This window comes from Boleophthalmus pectinirostris, unplaced genomic scaffold, assembly GCF_026225935.1.
Source record: "Boleophthalmus pectinirostris isolate CB_2022bp ecotype Guang Dong unplaced genomic scaffold, ASM2622593v1 HiC_scaffold_15, whole genome shotgun sequence".
Taxonomy (NCBI): Eukaryota; Metazoa; Chordata; class Actinopteri; order Gobiiformes; family Gobiidae; genus Boleophthalmus; species Boleophthalmus pectinirostris.
In genome coordinates, this window is record NW_026571070.1 from 19,597,170 (window position 1) to 19,613,669 (window position 16,500).

General features: G+C 37.9%; 1 protein-coding gene across 1 annotated transcript in view; it reads right to left on the reverse strand.

Moving 5' to 3' along the window:
* Positions 1-16,500, reverse strand: part of sema5a (sema domain, seven thrombospondin repeats (type 1 and type 1-like), transmembrane domain (TM) and short cytoplasmic domain, (semaphorin) 5A) — a 154,116-nt gene that overhangs the window by 49,352 nt on the left and 88,264 nt on the right. The window contains exon 14 of the mRNA XM_020925704.2: positions 15,426-15,573. Within this exon, the coding sequence (XP_020781363.1) occupies positions 15,426-15,573 (148 nt within the window). The remainder of the gene's footprint in view (positions 1-15,425; positions 15,574-16,500) is intronic.

Below are 16,500 nucleotides of genomic sequence, written 5' to 3' on the forward strand. Positions count from 1 at the left end.
TGTACTTGTCCGTGGAGTTATAGCTTTACCTTGAATGTTCTACAGTATGGCATTAAACTATAGCAGTTATTAAAGTACGTGTTTGACATTAATACCTTTATAGACATTGTATGATGGCATCACATAATTGTTTCCATGGAGATTAGACTACAGATTAGCTCTGTAATCAGGTGGACAAGCAGAAAAGTTACATATTGCAACTTTAAAGGTTCTATATTACACACAATTGACACTCGTGAGCTTTACATCATGTTAGAAAGTTATTACCTCATCGAAAATATACCTGAAGATGTGTTTTGTTTCATTTACAGAAGTTTGAGTAACACTTTATTATAACTCTGTCTGCATCTCCAAAGCTCAAAATAGTGGTAGTTTTGTTTTGTTTGGTAGGGATGGGAATTTCTAGGGCTGGGATGATCCAAATGAGTCTAGTAAAGGTGCATTATCAACAAAGTGAAGAACTTGCTGTATTACGACATGACCTCACAAGGTGGAACAAGTTACAAACACAGCCTAAATATGCAAGGTTTGTGTGTTAAACATGTGTGAATCAAAAAAACACAACCCCAGGTCTGTTTGTGATGAGAAAACATTATAACGTAGATCAGAAAATAGCGTAATATGGGCTCTACATAAATTCATTGCTCTGGTAATAGGAGGGAATCGCATCTTGTGTTGCTTCTTTTTCTCAATAGTCTATTTTATCACATTGTCACACTTTTATTTGTTGAAATTCTTTAGAAAATGTTAAAAGTGTCTGCACAGAACCTTAGCTCCGAGAAGCCTCTTCTTAGAGCCTTATTTTCAGAAACCAACATATTTCACGACACAATTGAAAACCCCATAATAGTGGAGTATTAGGCATCCCGGTGCTTTTTTGTGTCTGGGATCTAGACTTGAGAGTAAATGATATAGAGAGAAGGAGGTGCGCGCGCTGCCATTTTCTGCCACTACTTGTTTATTTATGCTGAATGGAGCTTTGAGTGAGAGCCAGACCTTGACAAAATAAGATAAGAGTTCTTTTCTGCACATCCGTCAGCCTGTCAACGCACACATCTTCTCAGGTCAATGCTGGAGTGCTATACATTATACAGTACACGGCCATTTTTCACCTCCTCCATGCTCTCTCTCTCCCCATCTATCTCTGTATCTTTTATTTCTAGCTTGATGCCAGTCTCTCTCTCCTTCTTTATGTCCCCAGCTGCATTGCTGGTTGTGTCGTCTCTGGGTATAAGGTTAAATACACAGGGAGGATTTAGATTCTGTTAGGCCAGTGTGATGAATGGAACTGTCAGCTCCGCACCACTTCCTGCCTCTCCCCGTCCAGCCCCGTAATCATCCGCGGACATTAATATTTAACAGCACTGCGCCAATGTATGCCCGTCCGCGTGGCCATTTTAATCAGAGATGGCTAGCTGAAAATATATCATGTAAAAATATTGTAAAAGCATGAGGGGAAAGGTGGCATTGTGGTTGGTGTTATTTTAATCACGAGAAGGTTCTGGGTTCAAGTCTCGGATAATCTGGGGACTTTTTGGGCTGAGTTTGCTCAGTTTTGTCAGTTTCTTTCTTGCGATTCGATTTGTGTCAAAACTGAAGAAGTTACTTGGGTGAGTAGTGAATGAATTCACTCTGTAAAACTTGCCCAGTTGACAAAATGTACTATTCTTTTTTGCTATTTGCTCTTTCATTGTAAAATATGCACATAAAGTCTGCATCTATAGCATAGTACTCCTGAAAGTGAATTTGTGATTTGGAAATGGCATTACTGGCATTACAAACTTATCCCCATGGTGACAAGCTGATGACAATATGTTTTAACACCTCAAATTGTAAAAAAGAAAGATAAATATATATGGAGTATTGCTGGCAACTCCATAAAGAGAATTTGGCGATCCTGTCCACACCTCAGGAAAGTTCTATAATGCACCTTTAAATAAAACAGTATGCTCCATAGTGCTAAAATTATTCTAAAAACGTACGCAGAGACATCAAAGTGCTCTTATCAGAAACCACGAAAGGATCAAAGTTAATAAGAAGAGTACTAACATCCACCATCGTCTGTTGTTGAGTTGTAGACACTGGCCAAACTGTAAATATTTAATGAGTAGTGGCTAGCATTTCAGCCTGAACTGTCTGCGTTGCTGCTAAGGAGATAATAACGTGTTTTAATGTGACCCCTCCACAGACACACGCAGTAAAGTGGTCACGCTCAGTCAACACCAGGGGAAAGCTTTTGTGTTAATGCCCTAGACTTTGAAAATGGCTGCTTCTTCAGATTCAAATGAGCACATCAAAGCAGTGACAAAAACCATCTAAAAATCTGCGGCTGAAAATGCACTTGGGGATTTCAAATAGCTTTTCCAATGACGCAGTAAATTGGTATTTTTACAACTTCATACTGTTTTGACACCATTTAATTATTTAAAGGTCATTTATGAATTATTAACTTTGTTTTTACGTCTCCCATAAGAGGTATAAAGTCCTCCTGTCCGAATACACTGAACACCACGCAGTAGTAGCAGCAGCAGTAGTAGCAGTGGCTGTCCAATCCCTCGCTGGTGAATTTTGTGTGATTGATGGGTCATGTGACTGGGTCTGTACCAAGTTTGAGACAGGGTCATGCTTGAACAGGCTCCTGATGTGTATAATTCAGGGTTATGGAGAGACTTTAGAAGCTCAGAGGAATGCACACACAGAGAAAAAGTCTTTGGCTCTTTGCATTTTACAGCAAAGTGTGATGTACTGAGTATGCGCTTACTATAATGAGGCCTTTGGACATCAAATTAAAGGGCCCATATTACGCCATTTTGTGATCTATGCTACAGTGTTGTTACGTCATCAAAAGCGTACCTGGAGTTTTGTTTCATTCACATATATTTAACACACAAATCCTGTGTGTTTAGGCTGAGTTCTTCTCTCAAACAGACAACACTCAGTTCCACCTTGAGATGTCATGTGGTGCTTTGCTTGAGAGAGTCTACTACATGACATCACAAGGTGGAACAGAGCATTTTGAGCTTTTTTGACTAATAAACAAGTTTTTTTTTGACTAATAAACAAGGCTTTCTCAAACATGTGTGAATGAAGTGAAACAAAACACAACTCCAGGTATGTTTTTGAGGAGGTAACTGCCTTATAAGATGTCTTAAAGATCACAAGAATGATTTTTAAAGCCTTTAAGCAATAAGCGAAATGGGTGAGCAATGGCAGAGCACTTATTTATTGAAACAAGGACAGCACACAATATACATTAACTTTAACAGGAGAGATGCATTGCACCAGGTTGTAGCACCAGTGCTAATTTCCACCTGTAGTTCCTGGGCAGGTTCATTGATCGATTGTATTTAATTGACCCATCTATTCTTCCTGGAAACCTATGTAGCATGTTTTGGGTTGATGGGAGAAACTGGAGCGCCCGGAGGAAACCCATCCAGATACAGGGAGAAACATGCACAACACACAGAAAGGCCCGGGCGACACAACGATCGAACCCAGAACCTTCTTGCTGTGAGGCATGATTGCCAGCCACTCAGCCTCTGTGCTGCCGTAAATGCAGTAAAGGTGAACGGGTGAAAATCAGCATATACATCTGACATAAATTGTTGATTCTCTTCATAAACCCATTACTGTCCAGGATGTAGCCCACCTAAAGCCCATAGTTTACCTTTTGCTTTGACTGTGGTGTCATACACCACACACAGACTGGTATTACATCACACCTCACCATTCACATTATATATTTACAAAGTCGTGTGAATACTGAATGCAATGGTCTGTTTGGCACTCACAACAACAAGAACATTTATACTAAAACAAAAGACCTGTACCCAAACCACTGGCCAAAAAATAAAAACAGGCTTACTTTCTGCTGAAGAGGTAATTTTTATGACACACTCTAAATAATAGATTCAATGGACCTGCGGTGGTTAAACATTGCATCTCTGTCTGGAGAATGGAAAGAAAAAAACATACTCATGCATACAGATGGAGAGATAAGATGGACATGTAAATAAAATATTAGGTAGAGTCAACTCAACAGTCAGTGCTTCCAATTAAACTGTGCTAATGTGATTATTTCCAGCTAATAAGCATTGTGATCTCTCAGTCACACATCCTCAAACTCACGTCTCAATGTGGAGAAATGAGCAGAAAGTGAACACACGGCAAAAGGCAGCCGAACGTGACCAGAGCCATGTGCAACACCAAATTGGATTCAATTAGTTCAGTGGTTTGGATGAGCTCTCTGCACAAATAAACAGAGAAAGATGGGATTTTACACCTTTACACGTATGCGGGGAGGCTAAATGCGCAGGAGTAGTGACAATGTACCACACAGATACTGTCAATGTTACTTTAACTTTACTCAAGTTTACTCAGGTCAAAAAATGCTGTTCTTACAAGTCACTTCACCCACATTACCTAGTATGAAAGTGGTGTGTGTGTGTGTGTGTGAATATTATTCGTGGTCGGAGCTGGTAGCACAGATTGGCAGCCTTGGTTCTGTCAGTCTACCCAAGGGCAGCTGTTGCAACACCATAGTAGCTTACCACCACCAGTGTTTGGGGCGCTATATAAATCCAATGATTAGATAATTAAGAAGAAGCACTGTATTAATCAAAGGAAGATACTTAAGAATTACTGCAAACACAATCATTTTACCACAACTGCTGCTATGCTTTACTTATTTACATAAGTAGATGATACTTAGAACTACAACTACTACTACTACATGTAATATTCACATACAAATCCAAAGGTTGCCGGTTTGCTTTATACATCTGCCAATTTATACTACTGTTGTGTCACTGGGTAAGGCACTTGACATTGCTTTCGTCCATTTTCTATGCATGTATGCTCATGTATGAATGTCTTTGTGAAGGAAAAGACTAAATTTGCTCACAGTTACAATTACAACTTCTCATATTTCTACTACTACTACTACTTCTACAACTGCCATATGTCAACTGCCCCTTTTATTACTCCCATTATTATCTCATATCATCATTTCTAAGGTAACTGCTATTTTAAGCCATCATGGTGTAATAATATACAGCAATCGCCTACAGGTATGAGTGAATTTAACATTTAATACTGAATGTTGTAAATCAGTGTTACCAGGAGACACACTCAGCAGAAGCAGTCTAAAATTCAAAGTAAAAACATGGGTAGAAGTCTAAAGTAATTTCTTTCATTCGTGTAGCTGCAGCCTGGACACTATACCGTCCCTGTGTGACCTTCACTACCCCAAGAAAACATGTTTATATGTTTATGCATGGCTCAAATTCAAGTAGCTCCATCTCATTCAGACCACATCCACAGACCAATGCTGTATTTTCTCTATGTTATGCTCTGAGGCGATACAAGTTGAGATGGAAAAGTGCATAAAAAGTGCCAAGTCTATGTAGGTTTTCTGGACTGTGCAAATCTGTCTCTTACCTGCTTTTACTGGAGGAAGTGTGAGTGCTCCCTGGATGTCAAAATTGACTATATTGTACAAGTGAACTCACATGTGTGGAGTATATGCAGTTTTAAAAGCACTAGTCAGGGTCTGGCCATTGGTGAGAGGGGAATAATGCAGAGTCGTGCGTCCCAGCCTCCTTCCATCATTACACTGATTATGCGACTTATTGCACCGGCAGAGCTCCATCTATTTAAGTGAGCCAGTCCTGACACTTGTACTTGAGTCTCAAGTACTTTGTAAAGATTTAAGGTCACAAACAGCAGGGGAATATGGGCTTTTTATAACAGAATGTCTCATTCACTAATAAATCTGCGTTTTGTTTCATTAAGCAATTTATTCAATTTAGGAACACCCTTGATTGCATTCATTTCAAAATAAAAACTTGATCTTAGTTGAAGCCATGTTTAATGAATGTAAATGAGAGAATATGTACCAAATTGTATACATACTGGAACATGTCTAGATTTATTACCAATCTAATTGCAACTGCAATATTTTCCCCCAAATCTTGTGTGGCTCCAATCTGATTAACAGCATAAAGCTTTGTAGACTTACTCACAGTGGGAAGAGCCAGTCAAACCTGAACTCAAGTAAGAGTACATTGTAAACTGTGTTACTAGGAGTAAAATATGGTGTCTGAAAACTCTGAGGAATACAATTTTATTATTAGTAATTGTAAAGTTCTTGAACTTGAAGGGATGTACAGCAGCTCCATACAGAACTGTACACACATCTTAGGCTTCATACAGTATTGTACTGTACACACAGCAGCTCCATACATGACTATACAAACAGCACAGGTTCATTTCATTGGGGCAGGTAAATTGCTTTCACTGCCATTAAAGCAGCACTGCTCTGTCCATATATTTGACTTTAAACTCCAGTGAGAAGAACAGACCTATAAGATCCTCAGATATATTTAATGTACTTATGTGAATGAAGTAGGAAAGGCCAAAGAGAAAACCTGTGGGATTGTAAAAGTCCATTAAACTTTATTTTATTGACTAAAATGTGTAGGTGGCTAAGCAGAGGACCTCAGAATATCAGGAGGCTGAGCAGTCGTGCTGTGACCGTAAGGTTTGAATTCTGCAGTAGCCCATTCATACTGGCTCTGTGTCCTTGGGCAAGACACTTGCCAGAATCTAGTATAAATAAATGTATGAATGCATGCTGGCGGTCAGAGAGGCCATGATCTTTCAGTTAGGCCCTGTGGCTAGACTAGTGTACCTTACTCCAGAGTGCAGACTGAATGAATAATGCAATGGTATAATGAGTGTTTATAAAAAATAGATTATAACATTAATGTTGCATATTTCATGTATTGATTTGTCTTGGATGAGGTCAAGTGACTTCAAATCAGTGTATTTTTAAACCAAACTTTGGCTAATGTTAAAATATTTACATTTAAGTATTGTGTAACATCAACAGCACTCAGGAACAGACTGATGCATACAGCACCAAGGACACACTGAGCACAGAGCAGGAGGTGGCGCATTCATAAGATCCTGAGTCTAATCTAAAGTTTTTACATAAAGATTTCATTTGGAGCTGTATTGTAGCTGTATTTTAGAAAACAAAAATACAGGTTTTAACTTAAAGAAAAGGCTTGCTGTGCACACTCAGCTAAACGAACTGATACTTTGCAGTGACATCAAGCTGGGGGTTTTGTACATGTGTCTCTATGGTGGAATATTCAGAAGTTATCATAGAGAGACAATGCACACATTAGCAAATACTGTACTGTTTTGATTTTTCCCAAAAAGATAAGAGTGACCATCTGTAATTGTATGTGTGAGCGATGTGTTTAAGAAAACATATCATCTCCTTTGTCGTAAACTAAATCAGCTCTTTCTGGTCAGTTTGTTTTAAAATAAAGCTCAGATTAGTGTCACAAAGCCTCAAACAGAGCACTTTAGCCTTTTGGATGAGCAGATTTCTCTGGAACAGTTGGATGAAACTCAAGGCTGTTTTCGCCGCTGTATCCAAGAATCGGTTTGTTTTTCTAATCATGCCCCAGTGTTTTTCAGTCCAACATGGCTACCCACTGTCATCCTTCACCTGAGTCACCCCCGCACCTGCACCTGCTCCTCTCTGCCCCACTGTAACCCTGTGGGGGAGCCGCCATCAGGAATATGTAGCCTCAGGGATCAATAAAGAAACAGAAGGGAGAAAAAATACTTATTTGATTTGCTCTGTGGTGTACTTGACTTTTGACCACAAGTTGGCTTTTATCAGCTCAAACTTTCAATGTGTTTTGCAGAAATTTCCTGCTACAACTGAGCAGCTGTTTTGCACACCGCTGTCTAATATCTGACAGATTGCTATAGAGCTGAGCACAGGTGCTGGATGCTGACAGGTAAACAACACAGAGTCAATATGTGTGCTCGGTATAAGCAGAATGTGTGGCACAGTAGGGGTCCTGGGCTGGGAGAAAGAAACACCACAACAACAGTGTCTTTAGATGCTCAGATGTATTAGATGTACTATAGTAAATAAAGTGGAGGGGGTCTAAGTGCTTTGTAAGGCTTTTTAGCTGGAGTGTATATATCTTAAAATATACAGGATGCACTTGTATTATTCATATCTTTTGTGTACACTGATGAATAAGACATCTCCAGAAAGAGCTAGTGTTGTCAAAATTATCAAAAAAAGATACTAATCAATGCTAAATGTGAAACTACTGTAGAAACTAGAAGAAGTCACATGCATGGGACACAGTTGTACCTTTCCTGAACAGTTTTATCAGAACTAGTGTCACTAAATTACTGTATTAATTTAATCTGAAAATTACATTCTGTTGTCTAAAAAATTCTGATTGTGGTACTGAAATCACTATCTAGTCTATTTCTTAGTATCAAAATCAAGTTTAAACATTACATTGAGCTTTAAAACTGGTTCTCAATCTTAAATAGATGTATGGATTTTAAAGTTGAACTAAATTCGCACCTCTAACAAAGCACTGGCCTTATCTTACAATAGTACTGCTGAGATATAACCTGTAAAAGAACATCTATTGAATCACTGAAATAAAAATAAGGTAAAACAGAGATTAAAAAAAATGTTCTCTTTGCCCATTGGGCCCATTCAGCAATACACTGAGCCAAACTCCAAACTTCAACTACTGTTCAGTCTGTGGTTAGTGGATAATATATAAGGTTTTACAATAGTGAAGAATTTGTAGAAATCCCAAATTATGCCCATTCAGGAATAACTACACAAACTGCAAACTAAACGATCTCTTGTTCTTTCACTCCTGCTTTTGGCTGAGTTTAGAGGAAAGCACAGGATCAGAATGAAAATGATGAGCAGAGTGATCCAAGAAAAAAGTTGTAATCTTCTGTTTAATTAAGGCAGGTCTGTCCGGGCTGGAGATCCACAGCAGATGGGACATAAAACTAACACTTTTAGGCCATGTTTTATAATTAAAATAAAAAAAGCACAATCACATCATTGACCATTCTGGAAATATAACTACGAGAGTTAGAGGACGAATGTGACAGTGCCTTAAACCGCCACTGAAGCTTTTAATACCAGCAACTGTTTCTTTGATCAGAGTAAATATGCGGCATTAATACAAGCTAGTCAAGCTGTCCGAGCAATAGCGAAAAAGCCAAGGTGTCTGTGAAGTATGCATGCAATTATGGGATGTCTGGTGGCACCCACAGACCTAATTAAGTCCATGTCAGCGAGTGGAGACGACAGGGAGGCTATGCACAACAAAGGCCCAGGACAAAGTGCTTTAGGAGCAGAGCCGGAGGAGAGAGAGCCCGGCTAATGAGCCAGCAGGAGAGGGGGCTGTCTGCTGCAATTAGACACATCAATAATCATATCAAGAGCGGTGTGCTTTATAACTTTGAATCAGCTCTGCATCTAAAAGTTTATTTTTACTTTGTGCAACTCCGGTATTATAATTTTTGAGCAACAATACTGTTAAAAGAGACATATTATGCAAAATGAACATTTATGAGTTTTTAACCTTGTTTTATGCTGTTCGCTCATCAGCGGGTACTCAGACTTTCAGACAGTATTGTTCTGCATTCAAGGTTTGAGTGCTCACCTTGCATCTACTTGTTATATTATTCTTTTTTAACTTACACAAGGAGGATTAAAAAATCTTACAAAAAATAAAAACACACAAATGCTAATCTCTTGATTACTGTGTGCACTCAAGCCACAGGGCCAATGACCTCTTAGAACAGTTAAGTCAATGAACCATTTCAGTTAGACTGTTTTACATCAACATGGTGTTTATGATTAGATTTATATTTAGAAAACTTTAAATAATGATCTATGTAGGTTATAGTTTAAACTCACAACATGACATGCAATTGTTTTAAAATGTCACACCATTTAACTGCTACTGCTAAACATCTAACCTTGAGTCAGATAGACAAGGTGAAAGAAGAGATATAAACATGTGCAAAAGTTTTAAAATATAATCTTATTTTTAGCTCCAAATTCACTTCAAAATGTCCTCTTTTATAATTTAAAAAATCAATTATAAAAAAATCCCTTCAACTTCATTAAACTTCTGGTATTTTCATAAAAAATGTACCAGAAAACTATTTCACTATTAAATTCTAAATTTCAAAAAACCTGGCACTGACATACACTTACAGTTTCTGCTTCTTGTTCAAACAAATGTGCCATCTCTAATTTAGCACACATCCATAACACTTGATACAAAGAGTGTCAGAGGAGTGTTTCACATAATCTGCTGAGGGTCCCCTGTGGTCCCAGTCACTTTCACTTCACAAGGCAAAAGAGAGGCATCCCAGCACGCTACAAACTGACAACAGCTCTACAAAGTACAATCAAATATAAAGAAATAGCTCTACCCTGAAATAGTGCATCTGCTAAAGCACGATTTAAATGTCCTATATTACACAAAAGTGACTCTTGTGAGCTTTAAACCATGTTAATGCTTTTTCCTCCTCAAATAACAGACTTGGAGCTGTGTTTTGTGTCATTCACACATGTAATCATTTAGTATTAGTCTCTCTACATCGCTAAAGCTCAAAATGTCATGAAGGTCTATGGAGTTTAAAAACACAGTGGAGCACTTCCTGTACTGCCACATGACATCACAAGGTGGGACAGAGTGTTTTCTGTTTGAGAGAAAGCCTACATATGCAGGATTTCTGTGAATAAAACAAAACACAACTCCAGGTTTGTTTTTGATGAGGAAACAACACTAAAACAGATCATAAAATAGCATAATAAGAGCCCTTTAAAGGTCCACTGTGTAACTTTTCTGATACAGTCTAGTCCACCTGTTTGTCTCCATGGAGATCATTATTGCTGGAATGTTCACAACTTTGCATTCACAACGTCCAATCAATCAAATCCAACATTTTTTTAAATACATGCATTCTGAGTGGGGTCTCCTTTTTGCAAATCTGACTTGTAACTTTTAACTTGGTGACATCTCCATGGTAATGAATACATTCAATGCCGTACAGTGGATCATTATGAGCAAAGGAATAGCACCAACATGGAGATAAGATGATGGCTCGTCTCCATGTTGATGCTATTCCTTTGCTTATAATGGAGACAAGATGATGGCCGACCACCCGAAAAATTACAGAGTGCGGCTTTAATGGCAGGTCAGTTTTTCTTTTGTGTTTTTTTTCCCTGAACAAACAAATGCGTCACAGGCAATTATAAGATGCTCTATATATGGTGAGTGAGCTAGCGTGTTATTTAGCCTTACTACGGGCCATTACACAAACTGCGGGATGTGCTGCTTTAGCTAAATGCCCCGTTTAATGCGGCTCGCTCATCGCCACCTCACACATGGGTCATCTCCTCTCTCCTCTCGTCTTGTGGAAAGTATAACTGGTGTGATATACATGTGTAAATATGACGCCATGCATAATGTATAGTATGTATTGTATTGTGTATTGTGAGTTTTATTATGAATGAAAAATGGGTAATAAAGTTTATAGGACAATGGGACCCATGTTTTAGGTTCCATTTGGGTACTTTCGGTTTGTGAGAGTTATATTATTATAGTATTATAGAGTATTATATTATATTTTTACAAATTTATTTATTAATTACTATATACTACAGAGGAAGATAATATATAAATTACAAAGCCTCCAAGCTATAACAGCTATAACAAAAGGTAATTTAGTAATATAGGAAAATATGTCTATGTTAACTCTAGGGGTGTGCAAAAATATTGAAATATCGATATATCGTATCACTTAAAGTGATGTTACAGTATATACAGATATCATGGGCTGCTGTATCGATATTTCGGCAAGAGTCTTTTTGGTATATTTTTCTAAATTATTTTGTTACAGTGCTACAGTTTTGTTGCTTGTTTAGAGAAAGGAAACATTTATGTGACACATTTGACATTTTCACTCGTTTGATTATTAAATTGTTTGTGTTTCATATGAACTTCACACAAGAAGTGGTTTAACAAAGACTTTTAGTATCACAGCCATGATTTAGCCTTTATTTTTTATTGAACCGTATCAAATCAATTTGAAATATATCGTATTGAATCGTATCGAATCAAAAGCTCACTGTATTGAGATATGTATCGTATCGTGGCCTATGTATCGAGGTATGTATCGTATCGGCAACTTGTAAATGATACCCAGCCCTAGTTAACTCCTACTTGAGAATAATAGTCCAATGAGGTTAATTTGGTCTTCCGATTATTTATGGTATTAGGTTCTTTTTTCTGACCAAGAGTTTGTTTTCTTATCTGACAGTTTCAACTGCTCACGAGAGGTCTTCGTCAGAGTGGTCATGTGATGTTGTTGTGACATGTCCGGTCAGCTGATTTATACAGGTTTTGGCACTGTCTTCCTACGGGTGAAGGCACCATCTGCAGTGCAACAGTATTCCAGTGTGTAAGAGTAAAAATGCCCCCTAGTCCTGATTTATAGTCTCGTGAGCACTGAAACTGTGAGCAGTCAAAAATCTCAGGTGTGAAAACAAACTCTTAGAGTGAAAAAAGAACCTAATAACATATCTCACTTGAGCAATTTGACTCAGATATATTATATCAGCAGCTCTTGAGGTCAAAATGTCCACTACTTGGTGTCTGCATATAATTAACGTTTTATTGCGCAATGATAAAAAAGTGTGTGTTAGCATGCTAGTTGTTGTTTTACTGTGACAGCAAAACTCCGCTCTGACCTGGAAATTTGTTAAAGCTCTTATAATCACTGTGAATAATGCTTGGAATGTTTGAGATAAGTTAAGTACAACTTTGGACCACTGCAAATCATTTAAAATTAACTTCTTGTTTTGCTCATAATTTTAAGAAAGCTGTATGTATGTGTAATATTTTTAAATATTTTTCAGCTACAAAGTATACTGAACATAAAGAAAACAATATGTACAGTACAAGGTGTAATGGTGGGAAAAACATAATGACATTTATTTATTTGTTCATTATAAATAAATTCACCGTGTTTCCAAGATGACAGCTCCAAAGTCCTGTACACATGCTATTTTTAGCATACTGTACATCAACTACTTATAATTATAATATGTACCAGAAACTTTAAGTTAAAGTGGTTACATACACTGCTTGTCTCCATGGTGATATTTTTGCTTTCCCTGCAATGTTCCATGGTATGACATTAAACATTTCCATCTAGCATTTATACATTACGGGTGTTTCTATTCCTAAAAAAATACAATAATTCCTTTTGTGAATAAGGACGTTTCTCAACAGATCAAATTTATAATGTTTAATCTAATAATATGCAATAACATTTCCATGGAGACAAGCAGGTGGCAGAACCTCCACTAGAAATATTGCACAGTGCACCTTTAAGATTTACATTTTTTTCTATAACATTTGTTTCTTTAGATACTGGGAAAAGGTTTCAACAAGGGCAAAACTACCAAAATGTGGAAGACCTATAGACTACATTTTTACATCGTGCTAACCACTCTGCCACCATCACTGATGCTTTAAAACACAACATTTCAGCACAAAGACGAACTCAAGTCTGATAAGTTTCTGATGCTACATTTGTTAACCCTTCACAAAGCAGAAATCTGGCTTTTTGTTCTTTGAAAGCTGCAATAATTTCAAAAACAAACAACAAAATATCCTGTCTTATTCTGCATAAAAAAAACTACTAACCCTGTAAACTTTCGATCTGCACAAACATGTTTTGAAATGTGATTCTTGTATTAGGTTGTCAGTTCATATAAAATGTGAAATCTGAACATAATCCTATTATTAAAACATAAATCGCAAATCCAATCACAATACTTGTCAGAAAAATCACACACAGTTATTTTTCCCAAATCGTTCAGCCCCACTTCGAAACACTCTCAGGATCATTTACATCAATATGGAACTCTTGCAAGTCATTTTCAATATTTTTTTACTCAATCCTTTAAAATAGTCCTAGAAATCAACAAAAACACAAACAACAACCGTCTTCAAGAATTCATGCACCCATCAGGCCCTGACCCACATCCTGCACTGCATTTCAGAAGGGACAGGCCAGGCAGGAAAAGCTCTCATGTTCATTGGGTCTTTATTTACGCACACTCGAGATGGTATGTGTGAGCGAACAGAAATAACACACACCATCTCATCACTCTGTCAACAAGGGCCAACGCCAGAGCTCGCATTTCAACACTCAACATCAGCGTCAGAAAGCCTTTGTGGAAATAAGCTGCTCGGGTGTGCTGATTACTTTGAGTGTTAAATGTGTGTGTGTGTTTGCGTATTTGTGTGTGTGTGTGTGGGTGTGCATGTGCATGTGTGTTTGTGGAGTTAAAAGGATCCTGCTAATAAAAGGACAAGGATGATGTCTATGTGCAAATACATATATCTAGGATTTGTGCTTTTACAGATTTTACATGAATGATTAAACACATCGACACGAACACTAAAGTTGGTATTACTTTTTGGTATTAATGAGTGGAGATGTTATAGCTTGGGATGTTTCTTAATACGGCATTAAATATACAGTATCTATCTCCAGGGAGACAAGCAATTGACAAGTATTTTCCTCATTTTACTTAAGGAAAATGAATTGAAACTAAGAATACTTTAATATAACGTACCCATATTAAGCAATTTTTTTATATATGTAAAAATGTTGTGGCCAGGCTGGCGCCACCTAGTGCCTCCACTCAATTTCATTTCTCTCCAGCAACTAGATCAGGAATTGGAATACACTAGATGGTTTGCACGAAGCCTGGATGTGTGAGTCCGGGCACCAGCCAATCATCGAAGATCCATACATTCTGTGTTGGCAACGATTCCCGAGATCGAGGATTTAAAGCCGGAACAAAGAGAATTTTTGGTGAATTTTATCAAGGGAAAAGACGTTCTTGTCCTTCTTCCTAAGGGATTTGGGAAAAGCTTAATATACCAGTTAGTCCCGTTAGCGCCACATTACATACGTCACGATCAAATAGCAGTGATTGGTTAAATAAAAAAAAGTACCTGCCTACCGTCCAGCGAATGAACCCTAATGCTTCGTGGAGACCAGCTGATGAATCAGGCTAATAATGTTTTTTTTCTCATCAAAAACATACCTCGGGTTGTGTTTTGTTTCATTCACACATGTTTAACACACAAAACCTGCATATTTAGGCTGTGTTCTTGTGTGAATGAAACAAAACACTACTCCAGGTAAGTTTTTGATGAGGTATATAACATGACTTAAAGCTCACAACAGCCAATTTTGTGTGATACAGAACCTTTAAGGACAATTCTTGGCTCCTCTGCCCACCCCTTATCTTACAACAGCAAGGTTTACATAATGAGTTTGTCTCCAGGCTGGATTCTGCCTCATGTAAATTAAACATGAAGTCTCTTAAGATGAAATAGTTCTAATAATGCAGTGTATGTTTCTAAGCAACACATTTTGTTGTATGTCGTTGTAATAGGAGAAGGTTTTGGCAGTAAGACTTGATTAAACTTTAAGCACACAGTAGTAGTGGGTGACTTGTGTCCTACCTGTCCACAGCCGGGACAGTCGTCTCCGTTCTCACACGTCCTGCGCCGTGATTGGATGCCTCCACCGCAGGGTACGTTACAGCGTTCCCATGGAGACCAAGCCGACCAGTAGACGTGCGGAGGGCAGGGCAGGTGCTCATTACAGTATCTGAGGGAAACACAAAACATGAGTAGGAGGTTCTAATGCAAATGAGTGGACCGAACACAGTGAATAATTTGTCCAAATCAAGACAGCGTAGCCTATATAGATATTCCAAAGGTTAAGGGTTACTGTAAAAGTTGGCTGTTTATTACCTCCGCCAAGGAGGTTATGTTTTTGCCGGCGTTTGTTTGTTTGTTTGTTTGTTTGTCTGTTAGCAACATAACTCAAAAAGTTATGAACTGATTTTGATGAAATTTTCAGGATTTGTTGGAAATGTGAAAAGGAAGAACTGATTTCATTTTGGGGGTGATCCGGAAGAAATCCTGGATTCTGGATCACTTTGAAATTTTAGTTAACATTGTGGTAAATGGGGCCAAAAAATTTGTTTCTAAATATCTCGGTTAATTATTGACCAAACCCCATGAAATTTGACTCAGGGATGGACAATGGGATCCTCTTTCATATTCCAAAGGCTGATCCGGATCTGATCCAGAAGACTGATTTTATCGCAATTTATATAAAAAATGGGGGTAGTCCTTGGCGGAGGTCTGCGCTCTCTGAGTGCTTTTCTAGTTTAATTTTATGACATAGCTAAAAGGTCCTATATTACACAAAATGGATTCTTGTGAGATTTTGTCCATTGTTTTGTTTCGTTCACACATGTTTAAGTAACCCTTTATTATTTGTCTGTCCATATTTCTAAAGCTCAAAATGCTCTAATCCACCTTGTGATGTCATGTTGTGGTAGTTTTTAAGATAACAGCTACCTTTACTTTTTGTTCGGTAGAGACTTGCGATGCCAATGCTGAAATTATCCAAATGATTCTAGTGAAGGTGTATGGAATTTGAAAACACAATGGAGCACTTTCTGTATTACCACATAACATCACAAGGTGGTTTTCTGTTTGAGAGAAGACATCAGCCTAAAGGATT